This window comes from Zingiber officinale, chromosome 8B (genome assembly GCF_018446385.1).
Source record: "Zingiber officinale cultivar Zhangliang chromosome 8B, Zo_v1.1, whole genome shotgun sequence".
Taxonomy (NCBI): Eukaryota; Viridiplantae; Streptophyta; class Magnoliopsida; order Zingiberales; family Zingiberaceae; genus Zingiber; species Zingiber officinale.
The window spans coordinates 102,888,229-102,901,436 of record NC_056001.1 but is presented as its reverse complement, the minus strand read 5'-3'; the positions used below and the strand labels follow the sequence as shown (position 1 = coordinate 102,901,436).

Sequence of the window (13,208 nt, the reverse complement as noted above, 5' to 3'; positions counted from 1 at the left end):
CAGATGAAAAAATAGGCTTTATATATATATATATATATATATATATATATATATATTAACAAATATGTTTCCAACAAAATAGGGGAGTCAAATAGAAAGAAGAAAATACCGGTACATTTAGCAGAGGAAGGATGTCGCGAAGGGCGATTGTTGATGCTCAGATCGCTTGCTTGTTCGGTTCGTTTTCAATCCAGGTAAAACGAGTTGTTCTTGTCGGAGTTTCGATTGCGCGAAATGAAGAAGTTTTGATCTCGTGGGAAATTTTCAGATTCCGCCGCACTGCGACCTCGATTCCGGTGACGAAGTATGTCGTCGTCGCGAGGGGTTGAAGCGTCGGCGGATGAGGAGGAGTTCGAACGCACGCTGTTGGTGGTGCGCGAAGCGTCAGTGTACCAGATCCCGCCGAGAAGCAGTAGCGGTGGGTACAAATGCGGCGAGTGGCTGCAGTCCGACAAGATCTTGTCCGGCCGGCGAGCTCTTCGCCGCCTGATTCGTGCTCCCTGACCAGCGCGAGAGCTCCGTAGAGCCCGCCCTCGACTCCTCCCGCTACTTCATTCTCAAGATCGAGGACGGCCGGGAAAAGCACGCCTTCATCGGTCTCGGATTCAACGAGCGCACCGAGGCCTTCGATTTCAACGTCGCCCTTTCCGACCACGAGAAGGAGGAGGAGGGTGAGGTCGAAGATAGCCAGATTAGCATACATCCGTCAGTCAACCATCGACTAAAGGTGCTTGTTAGATACTTGATTCAATACGCATAATTTCGATTCATCCTTTCAACTTCGGTGAACTGTTTGTTTAGTTTCCTATGATCCAGATTATTTTCCTTGAATATTTGTCATAATTCTCCTTCCAATCCTAAAAAGAGTCCTTTGGGCTTAAAGACAAAGCACTTTGGCAGTTGATGTAGCATCTGCACTTAGAATGATTATCAAACTGCAATTTTTTTCCTAGTTTCCAATCATTACTGATCATACAAGAATACAATGATTAACTGTTTATGCTGAAAATTATGCTCCTAAGTTATTCAATTAACCATTCTTTTGCATCTACAGACTCTTATTTAGCCAAGATATATCTTTCTTATTTTATTGATTATTAAATTAAATTAAATTAAATATAAGCTAGATCAATTAGCTTATTCTCATCTAGTTAATGTAATCTATTTTGGAAGTATTAAATTTAGATGTGGACTATTAAATTAGCTTGATGTAGATAGCTCAATTGAAATATTAGGCACTGTGTGATTTTGTTAAGAATGTGAATGCAGTAAAGCAGTACATATACATGTGGTGATGTGGATTGATCTGACTTCTATACATTATAATGAAACCTTCAGTCAAATTGTATCTAGATGAGTAATAATTATTCGGAATTTGATCCGAATTAGAATTCAATCTAAATTAAACATTGTTTTTGTTTCAAGTCTGTACCGTTCAATACAGGGGACAATATATTGAAATTGTGCAAGTGAAACATATAATGATATAATCATAACCTGTTGTGTTGTTAAAATTTTTAGTTTCCTTTTTAAAATATCATATGACTATTTTCTCATGTGGTACTCTGATAATCTGCATATTTTATGTTACATGATGATGTAGTACCTTTGTCACACATCATTATTGAAATTGCATTATGATTACTTTCATAGAGTGATATTTCGTTTTCTTGTTGTTGCACTCATCATCAGCAATTGAGAGCGTGGCACACTCTTGTGAAAAGAGAGAATTGAGGATGGGAACAAACATGGTCAATCAAGAGGAAATTCTATTCAGTGTAAGTTTGTTCTTGGATAAGATTTCTTTTTTTGTTCTTAGATCATGACGATATCCCCACACTGGATATGAGACATTAGTTGGGACAAAATGCATTGATGAGATCCACGATTTCACGGTTTTCACCTATCTGGATTACATTAAAACAGTGACTTCTATTTCTGATTTTTTATCTCATCTTTGTTGCACTTGTTTCTTCTGTTCTACATCATACTACTTATGCTTTTTCAGATCATAATGTTGGATTGAAGGATCGTAAGGAATCTGCAGGCCGACCTATCGATCCTTTGTCCGATCTTTCGGCCATTGAGGTGAATTTCGCTTAAAGGTTGTTTGTTTTTATAGCAAATGTTGATTGTTATCCTCCATTACGCTTGCAGAGAAATCCACCTTCTACAACCATGGAAGGATCTATTAAGGATATCGCATCTGGGCGGGCAGCGTTTTGAGACGAAAGGGAACACAGAGTATAGTGCACTTTTGGATGACTCACTCAGTCGAGGTGAGTGTATATATATAAAAAATTTTGGTGGAAAGGCATTAAAAATGTATAAATATTTCTTTAATATAAATTTCATAATGCAGATATGATTTTGAACTACAAATTTTCATAACAAAGACAACATTTGAGACAATATTAAGGAAATAATTAATCTACTAAAACTTATTTGGATATATATATATATATATTAGTTCCTGCTCCTTTTCAGCTCAAACTGGCGGGCCCACACTTGTTTGCCGTTGATGGCGAACTTGTACACCTTTGTATCGTTGAGCACCAGCCCGGCGTAGCCGTCTCGTGTGAACACCACCTTCCCATACAGCGGTCCGACCGGCGACCCCGCCGCCGGCCTCTGCACCGCCACTTTCTCTACGCAATCCCCCCACTTCCTGTTAGTTAATCAAACAATTAGTATCGATCAATCATCGACTGATTATTAATGAAGTTGTTAATCGATCGAGTTACTCTCTGAAGTATGCTTCGATCTCCTCCTTTGTTAATGGAAATCCTTTTGAAAAAGTGAGGAACAGGGAGCGCTGGTCCTCCGATGTCGTAGCCGTGGCGCCGAGCTCGTATGTCCTCGCCAGCTCCTCCGGCAGCGGCGCGGCTTTCCGCCGACAGGCCGCCTCGTACCGGAGGAAGGACGAGTAGAGAGTGTCGTCGAAGAAGACCCTGCCGGCGCCGTCCAGGACTCCTGCTATGCGCTTGGCGGCGTCGTGGCGGTTGAAATAGAAGAAGCCGAGGTCGATGGGCTGGTCGGAGAGAGAGGCGATGACGGGGATGGCGAGGGTGGAGTCCCGCGGAGGGGCGTCGCAGCGGAGGCAGTCGAGCACGGACTCTGCCTCGGCCACGAGGCGGAAGAAGGCGAAGGAGTTGCTGGCGTGGACGTCGAGGTAGGAGAGGACGTCGAGGCCGATGGTGTCGAGCCATATGAACAGGGCGACGACGTTGCGGGCGACGCCGGGCTCGGTGCCATGGTCGATCAGCTTGTCGTAGATGTTCCGGTCGACCTTGTGGAACTGGAAGACGTTGAAGATAGAGTTAATGGGCGAAGAAGAAGAAGCCATTGTTGCCGATGATCTTGATGTGTGTCGATGTGTCTCGATGGGATTGTAAGTGTCGAGAAGCCATTCCCGGGGTGGGTCTCCGTTTATAGGGTCTGCAACGACGTGCGCCTCTTGGGAGGCGACGTCCGACGAGAGAAGACGTCCGTAGATGGCCGGAGCGGCGCAACAAATGGACGCTGCCACGGTGTGAATGGGCGGCGCGCGGGCGGGAAGGATTGACGGCCCAGATTATTCGGAACCTTGTAACGAAATTATAATAATAAACTCAGTGTCTTTAAATCATCTATTAATTAGTTAAAGTCGGTACTGTCTAGAAAATTGAGAAAGTATGATACCACTGAAATGTTTTTATATCTGTGACAGATGGGAAGTAGGTTAAAATAATGACTACGACATTCTTTGCTCTTATAATCAAATTCAAATGTATAATATTTTTTAAATTTTAAAAATACTGAGTATTGGATTCTTTGTTGTAGTTGAATAAATATAAAGAAATCAAGTTTTATTTGATTTTTAAATAAATTAATTTCTTCTAGATGATAATCAAAATAAATATATAACATTGTTACGCTGGAAGCCACGGTGGCACAGTGTAAAAGATTTATTTTTATTTATTTATTTTTTTAATTTTCAGTTATGTCAAGGAGTTTGATTGAATTATAATATTAAGTAAAACAAAAAAACAAAAATAATTTTTTTTACTCACGGGGTGTACGGTAAAAAATGTGGCATATTAAAATTATATATAAAAAAGATTTAATATTTTGCACATCTCATACCCACCTAAATAAAAAAAACCTCGGATCATCGCTTTCAAACTTATGAGGGTGTCCACACAGATGTGAAGGTAACAATTTCATTTATATATATATATATATATATATATATAGACATCTCCCATACGTGTATATTATATATATAGGGTTTTGATACCCTATGCGATAATCATCTGTGTAACTGTCCGCAATATCAATCGGGACACTTGTATTCAATCAAGAGACTATCATAATAGTGTGTATATTATATTTATAGGATTTTGATACCCTATGCGACAATCATTTGTGTAACTGTCCGCAATATCAGTCGGGACACCTGGATTCAATCAAGCGACCGAAAACCTTGGTGAGATATTAGATTCAATCTAGGCTCCCCGATTATATATTTTAAAAAAAAAAAACCATATTTCCTCAAATATAAATCCTAAATATATTATTATACCCATTAAATGCTTAGTTTTTTATTTTTATTTTAACCTGAACCTTAGGAGCAAAAAGTTAAAAAAATATCAATCCAAGCATCTGATTCAGGATCTATCCAATGGACGGCCTTAGGGTGGTAAAGTGGGGTCGGCGCACGGGGCCCCACATCGGGTAGGACCCACTTCTATTAGTAAAAAATATGTTAGTATTTATTGAATAAAAAATTAATTTAAAAAAATCTAATTATAAAAGCTAAAATGATTGTAGTTTTTTTTTTTTTAAAGTGTTAATAATAAAAGAGATAAATATCCATGGGAGAGAGCTTGATCATATCTTTTCTTCCTTATTTTTTTCTATTTTTTCCTAAACTCTAAATTCATTTTTGCTCCTTATCTCACACTTAAACTCTTCACTTTCGTCCACTTTAACAGCCACATTCCTAGTTCTCACACTGTGATTTTCAGTGTCATCGTCGTCGTTGCATCGTTGCGCCACCACCGATGCCCACTGACACTACACATACGCTTAAGACCATTTGAGACTTCAATTTAGATAGAGTTTTCTTATCTGATCCATGTTGATTTAGCTTGATGCATGATTAAACAAAAAATGATTTTAGATTACTCAATTAGTTTGTTTGATCTCTTTTTATTATGCTAAAATATAATCCTTATTCTGTTAATGAAATTATTTTTATAATATCAATTTTATTATTTTTTTTATATAAATACAAAGGGTCTATTTTTTATTTTTTTTACACCGGACCTTTCAAAATCTAAGGCCGACCTTATATCTATCCATCATTTTCCCCCCTAATTTAAGCATAAAATAATTTCTTCCTTCTATACTCTTCTCCCAAATATAATAGACAAATACACTACTTTTGTTTTTGTATTTCTTTGAAATTTAAATTTTCTATCTTTCCTCTCTCCTTGAGGAATATTTTAGCGATCAAAATTTTTCTAGAAGATTCCTTGATCATGAAAGGGCATAAAGTATAGTAAAAGATGATAATTCATATCAGGCTCTTTAGGACTATCCCTATGCAATATAGAATGAAGATAAATTACTAGAATTTTAATCATACAAAGCCTATCTAATGTGAGATACATTGTCTTTCATAATTTTTTTTTCCCTTCGAGAAGTCATTTCGTGGTTGAAATAATATGGCAAGGTGATAAACACAAGTAAACTAACATCTAAACTAAGGTCAACAAACTAAACATTAGATCAAATTACAAATATTCGAGTAGGCCCGAGGTTGCAATTGTCAAACCTTCCTATCTAGGTGAGATTATTATCATGAAGTTTAGCTTTCAATCAACATTAATCTTTGATGTTTTATCAATAAATTACTTAACATTTCAATGATAATGATATGCACTTAATATTAAGATTTTAATAAAGACCCAGACAATATTCTTTTTTTAGTACTTAGTTTACAAATAAATAAATTTTAGCATAATAAAAATCATATTATCAATTTTTATATTGATTGATTTTTTTAAAAAACAAAATTATGTGTTTTCTTTTTGAAAATATCCATTTATTTTTTTTCCAGTTTACACCGAATTAAAAATTACAAAATAAATCAATAAAATATTTAAGTAAAAAGGAAAAATAATAATAATAAATCGCCTTGAAAAAGCAATAAAGCGAGTTATTTTTATTTTTCCTTTAAATTAAAAAAAGAAAGCGTGATCTATACCCGGATTCGAGATCTATTCTCCTCTCTCCAAGCCTTACTTCTCCCGCCGCCGACCGAGCGCGGAAGGCGGATGGCCGACGGCCGCGACGGCGCTGCCTTATCATCCTCCTCATCCTCCTCTTCCGTCGACAAGGCCACTGGGTCTCAAGGTAACCCTGCCACCTCTGCTGCGGCCCCGTCCCTTTTGGATGGTGCCTTCCTCCTCCATCTCCTCCAGAAGACGCCTCAACCCGCTCGAGCATCCGCCTCTACCCCCCAGCAACACTTCGACCCCGCCGTCGCAGTCGTAGGGCCTAGCCACCTGTTCCACCCCCACGAGACCCTTCGCCCTCCTCCGACGGGCTACCTATCCGAGTTCCCTTTCTCCCCTACCCCTGCTTTATTGTTGCCTCCAGGTAATTTTCCTCCGGGGTTCCTTCGCCCGCGCGGTGGGGATGTTAGGGCTGCTGCGGGCTCCGGGAACCGCCAGTTCTTTCCTTTCGATCAACAGAGATTAGGTTTTTCTTCGGGAGGCGTCCAGCCTCTTGTTGGTTCTCTTCAAAGAAACGATTTTACTCAAAATCATGGTCAGTTTCTGAGTGATACGATTTTTGCCGATCATACGGAGGCAGCCAGGCGGAAATCGGCTCTTCAGGGCCCAAATGGTAGCAGTTCCGTGCGTGCGCCACCGGGGTTCCAGAGGTTACAAGACAGAGGCGCCACTGACCTCGGTACTGGATCTGCCAACCGGAGTGTTATTGATGACAGGGCGACAAGAGACCATGGGAATGTGCAAGCAGAGAGATCAAACGGGTTTTCTCATAGGAACTACAGCTTGGGTACGACGCTCCAGAGGCCTACAATGAAGATAGGGCAAAGGAGGCAGACGGACCAGGCATACCAGCAACAGGGAGGCAAGCATTTTGACGCTCATATGGCAGAAATCCACGATCACGCATCTCATCCACTCATAGCAGATGCTCAAAGGAGAACTATATCATCTGGAAATTCTCAAGATTATATGCATTCCCTTGAGCGAAGTAAGCAGCAGAATCAGGCACTCTCTGAGCTTACTTTTGGTAGCTTTCCACCTAATTATGTAGAAAAGGATATTGAGGAACTTGATCAGGATTCAGAGCATGAAACTATTGAAGAACTAACTAGCATGCAAAAGCTGGAGATCGAGGACAATTACTCTGAAAGAAAAACTCCAGGTGAAGAGGGATCATCGGTGTCTGCTGAAGTAAAAAAGATGGTGGCACCTACTAGCATTTCAAGTTCGAAGGTAAATCATAATAATTGTTTGTACATGGTTTATTATGAATTTAAACTCTGCATATTGCTTTCATACTATCACAGACAGTAACTTCTTTAACTAACTGTGACAGTTTCTCATAGCATCTAATTATGTCTGTAGAATATCTTGTGACAATTAACCTCTACTCATTCCTTCATTGTTAGTTCAAATCTTTAATCTTCTAATGCTACATGTCCTTTAAATATTTTTCAATCATTACCTAAAGTATCTAACCCTGTGAACATGAGTTTTAACCATGCTTCGGTTTTCTTCGTATGCAATGAGTGGGCTAAGATGACACCTAATTGATTATAGTATTCTTAGCGATAGCTTTGTATAGGATTCATTGGAGGGATAAAATCTATATAGCTGATCCAAAATGCATGGTTTGATAAGATGATGTTGAGGCAAATGCATATTTCTTACCTCTTTCAGATTATAACACCAACAGAAGATCGAGTTTTGCATACCATCTATGATTCTGTACAATTTTTTATTTGAGCAATTTTTCATTTCCTAAGTTGTCTAGAGGCTTTAAATGCAAACAAGATATACAGGTATCGCCTTCAAGAAAGGAATTTTCTTTTTATTTATCTAACTTAGTCATGGTGTGCATTTGTTACTAAGGCTGTCAGGTTTGAAATCCTACTGAGGAACGGCGAAGAGCTCATAAATGGGGCGATGCAATCATAATATACTGATGCTTAATATTACCATGTTGATTCCACAAAGTACACAATTAGGATATTGCTTTATTGTAATCTAGTTTCTTATTACATTACATTGTCGTATGATGGTGTACATTTGTTACTAAGCGTGTCAGGTTTGAAATCCTACTGAGGAATGGCGAGGAGCTCATAGATGGGATGATGCAATCATAATATACTGATGCTTAAAATTACCATGTTGATTCCACAAAGTACACAATTAGGATATTGCTTTATTGTAATCTAGTTTCTTATTACATTACAGTGTTGTATCATGTATCAAATTTCACATCATTATTTTGTATTCGAGGACAGTTATATTATAAAATAGAAATACTTAAAATTAAGTATCTTTTTAAGTTTGAAACAGTTAAATGTAATTTGATCTCCATTCAATAAAATAAATATTAACATAAGCTAATGTTCTGAAGTATTATTTTTTAAAAAAATATTGCTATGCATTTTGAGCCATCAGTTTTTGTCCTATGATTATGAATGTTTAGGTTCAATCCATGAAAACTAAGTGAATAGTTAATATATGAATTTTAATATTTTCCTTTTACCGTTTTTAGAAGCCAAATAGTGCATACTTATACGCCTATTTTAGGTTTCCTAATTTGGTATTCTTACTATATAAATATACCTAGTTCCATTGATGCCGCTTGTATTGGCATTTTAGAGTTTTGGTTGCTAAGTCATACATTGAGCCTTTTCCTTGTATTTGTTATGTCCCAAATTGCTGCATCACAGTTACCTTGTGATGGTGATATGTATCATTTATTTGTACTGACTTAAAGTATTCAATTAACTTAATGTATTTCACAAAATTATTGAGATTCACAAAATGCATATACAGTGTGTGAGCTTTGATGCTTCTCTCAACCTAAGTTTAGCATATTGCATTTATCCTTTGATCTTGGCTGTACTTCAATTGTCGTCACATTTTAGATTTTTTTTTTTATATTTCAGGATGTAAGGTTAGACTTGTACAGAGGAAATCATTTCTCAAGTCAGAGAATGAGGATTCAAAAAAGGGCAATTCAATGTCGCCCCAACATTGATTCAATGACTCCAAGTTTTCTTTCAATTTTTGAGTCTCTGGTACCGACAGAGGAAGAAAAGGCCAAACAGAAACAGTTATTCTTGTCTCTAGAGAATTTGGTGTACAAAGAATGGCCAGATGCTAAGCTGCATCTTTATGGATCATGTGCCAACACTTTTGGTGTCTCAAAAAGTGACATTGATGTTTGCCTTGCAATCAATGATTGGGGCTTGAACAAATCTGATATTGTGTTGAAGTTGGCTGAAATTCTAGAGTCCAGTAATTTTCAAAATGTCCAGGTAACCTGCATGTACTCTCATCCGACGACATTGTTTCCTTGAATGGTTATTTATTTTTATTATATTTCTCATGTTAATGATTTTTTTGCCATAGCAAGACCTCAGTGAGTCTATATTGTGTTGCCACGCCATCTTCCCATCTAATAATGTGATGTGTTTGACGCCTACATACATCTGGTTCTCCGTACTCAAGTTTCAGTGATTTATTTTCAAAAAACTATCACAACATCATATTCTGAAACTGCATCTTTTGGAGAGCATTGTCAATGAGGTCCTATGATGGTTATAACCCTTATATTTGTGATTATGAGATTCACATCCTGATTGACCTGAATCGAATGGCACAGTTCCATCAGGCCTAAGTAGAATGTTTATAGATGATTCAACTCGTCCTTTCAAATAAAGCAATAACAAATTGTAGCATCAACCAATTCACCTGATGAAAGAGGAAGAAAGAAACACCTTTACTAGTTTTGGTACTGCTACTTGCTTGTACGTCCTATTGGCTGTGGCAAGGAAGCTAGTGAGGGAATGAAGGATTGTTGGTAGATTCTGTTCAGCGACATTGACTAAAAATTTAGGGAGACAATATTATAAAAAGAAAAGAAGGGGAGTTCAAATATGTTAACAGAATTCTTCAGTTACTTAAATTTAGGTGCTGAGATCCATGCATGATATGTACTCTAGTTCGTGTAGTATGGCATCTAAAGGCATGCTTCCATCTATACCTAGTGATTCATCCTATGAGAAGTGGTCACAGTAGATATATGTTTTTGTATTCTAAAGATCTCTATTTATCCTCAAAATATCAATTTAATTAATATGCCTCTGGAGGATTTTAAAACTATGATGCTGTAGGTTAGGGTCAAAAAAACATATGGATTTGCTATGCAAGGAGTCATCAACTAATCGTGTTATTGTTCAAAGATCATAGCTTCGCTTCTGTTATCTTATGTTGTTTAATTTCTCGAATGAATTGGCTTATTTGCTTGTTTTTCAAACAGGATATATGAATTGACCATTGCCATAACAATTTTCTTAAAATTACATAATTTTGCAGGCACTAACCCGTGCTAGGGTTCCTATAGTGAAGTTGATGGATCCAGTTACTGGTCTTTCATGTGATATTTGTGTCAATAACCTTTTGGCAGTTGTTAACACCAAGCTCCTGAAAGATTACGCACAGATTGATGAAAGATTACGACAATTGGCTTTTATTGTTAAACACTGGGCTAAATCTCGTCGTGTCAATGAAACATATCAAGGGACACTTTCTAGCTACGCGTGAGTTACACTACTGATACACAATTATAAGCTTATAGCATCTACTGGCTGAATATAGGATGAAGATAATTGACTGTAATTTATTTCCAGATACGTTCTAATGTGCATCCACTTTCTGCAACTACGAAGACCTGCAATTCTTCCTTGTTTGCAGGTATGAAGCAATTTTTATCTCTTTGTGTGTGTGTGTGTGTGTTAGCATATATGGTCCTCAGATATTTTTATACTCTTTCAAAAAGGGTTAATTCATATCCTATAAATCATAACTACTGAGCAGTGACTGGTTTAATTTGAAATAAATGATATACCGAAAGAGAAAAAATGAAATTTCACCTTCACTGTGAACCATGCTATTATCTTCTTTTGATTTTCTAATATGCCATCAGTTAGTCGACCTCTGTAGATTCTCTAAGAATTTCAACAATACAAAATATATCTTTGGTATTTTAGTTACCTTCCTTGTTTGATTCCAGGGCATACAAATTGATATGAACTTCAGAATACTAAAAACTGCTCTTACACTACTAAGCATTTTTGGATGTGCCTCATATTTGAGGAATAAACCAGTTGATCAGATTGAGTGACGAAATATCTAATCTATTTGATGTTGGCTTCTGATTGAGTAGTTTGGGTCAATTCTTTACACAACCGATACTTTATTCACCAGATATGTTTTTCTAACTTTAGTTGTACAGTGTTTGAGAAATCCTTAAAGAGCCAACCTATTCGAGTTAATTGTGTTATCAGGTTAAGATTATGCTGCCCTGGACTACATCAACAACCTTTTTTTCTCATAAGATTAGCACTCTACAACAAAGGCTGCGTGCAAGATACGACTTAAAAAAAAATCATATTGTTATCTTTTATTATTTAAGAAAAATCATCATTGTTAACATGATCTTAAAGTCTTTTGGATGTAATTATCGCATAATTTTGTTTCACTAAAATCTTGATATTTATGTTTGTTACGTTGTGTGGTTGAAGATCGACGTCGATTGTTGTTGTTAGCATGTGGTTGAAGATGACTAAACTTGCACCCTTTTGAGTCTTAACAGGCAATGAATACAACTTACAGTGTCACTGTGGAGAATACCAAATGCACCTTCTTCGATCAAATGGAAATGCTCCGCGACTTTGGCATCGGGAACAAGGAAAGCATTGCAAGATTGCTATGGGCATTCTTCCATTACTGGGCATATCATCATGATTATACGAATGATGTTATATCTATTCGCACAGGGAGCATCATCAGGTAATGTCATTCGTATTTTCTCGACACTAGTTCTTTAGGCTTTTGCAGTTTGGTAATTACTCCTTGGCTGGAAATGTCTTGCTTAGTATGGAAATGAATGTCTAGCTTAGTATTTCTTTCTATTGTTCTTTCTAACGCAGATCGAATTTGAAGTTTTCCTTGTCTACAGCATCTTCATTTCTTGATTCTCCATTCAGCAGTATCGTTGTATGTTCGTGTTAGGGGATCGAGATCCTTTTCGTTTATACTTCTCGCTTCATTCAAACTTATCCATTTTGTTTTAACTTCCAGTAAGCAAGATAAGGACTGGACGCGGCGAATTGGAAATGACCGTCACCTGATATGCATCGAGGACCCGTTCAACATCTCACACGACCTTGGTCGGGTAGTCGACAAGTACAGCATCAAAATCCTAAGGGAAGAGTTTGAACGAGCTGCCGACATAATGCAATACGACCCAACTCCCACCGTCACCCTTTTCCAACCTTATGAACCAGGATCCCCGCAGAGACAAATCGGCAGGAGCTAGGTGAATGCGAATCAATACTGAATGCTAAATTTGTATATTCCTCTCTGAGAAGCAGTGTTCTTGCAGCTCCTTTGTGTATAGATTGCACTATGTTGTGGATGGTTCCTATTTTTGTAACTTATTTTCCTAGGTGAGTTGATTAGCGATAAAGGATAAAATAAAATTATTATAGGTAGAAGAGGAGTCTCGACACAACAGTATAATTATTTATAGGTCGTGTGATCTTAAGATTACGGAAATGATTTTTTTGCCGAATTGGGTAAGATTATAATTATTTATAATTATAATTATTTATTCACTGAAGCAAATCAAAGGATCAATGAGCCCTCTATACATGTTTGTCATGGATGCCAAGCTGAGCCCAAGTGATCACTTCCGGAAGTTTCATACCTCTTTCAATAGAAAAAATGAAAAAAAAAAAAAAATAAACAAATTCAAACAAATTGTATTAATGATATATATGAAAATAGGATAAAAATAAAAAAGAGGTCTTAAATATCTTTTATTTTAGTATTTTTATAATAGGTAATCATAGTTATTACAACTTAAAACTTAACTATTTTATT

The 13,208-nt window shown here is 37.2% G+C and overlaps 2 protein-coding genes and 1 pseudogene across 2 annotated transcripts; 2 read left to right on the top strand and 1 right to left on the bottom strand.

Annotated features, from left to right (window-relative positions):
* Positions 1 to 86: 86 nt before the first annotated feature.
* On the top strand, positions 87 to 2,414 carry LOC122016987 (annotated as a pseudogene).
* A 52-nt stretch (positions 2,415 to 2,466) lies between these two features.
* LOC122014115 lies at positions 2,467 to 3,346 on the bottom strand. Its single transcript, XM_042570298.1, has 2 exons — positions 2,745 to 3,346; positions 2,467 to 2,668 (listed from the first exon to the last, which is right to left on the bottom strand). Exons 1-2 carry the CDS (start codon positions 3,344 to 3,346, stop codon positions 2,467 to 2,469), a joined length of 804 nt encoding a protein of 267 aa, XP_042426232.1.
* Positions 3,347 to 6,230: 2,884 nt separating this feature from the next.
* LOC122016172 (UTP:RNA uridylyltransferase 1-like) lies at positions 6,231 to 12,776 on the top strand. The gene is made up of 6 exons (XM_042573398.1): positions 6,231 to 7,517; positions 9,206 to 9,577; positions 10,638 to 10,861; positions 10,952 to 11,015; positions 11,917 to 12,113; positions 12,405 to 12,776. The coding sequence occupies exons 1-6, from the start codon at positions 6,324 to 6,326 to the stop codon at positions 12,640 to 12,642; spliced, it is 2,289 nt and encodes a 762-aa protein (XP_042429332.1). The 5' UTR covers positions 6,231 to 6,323; the 3' UTR covers positions 12,643 to 12,776.
* Positions 12,777 to 13,208: the final 432 nt, after the last annotated feature.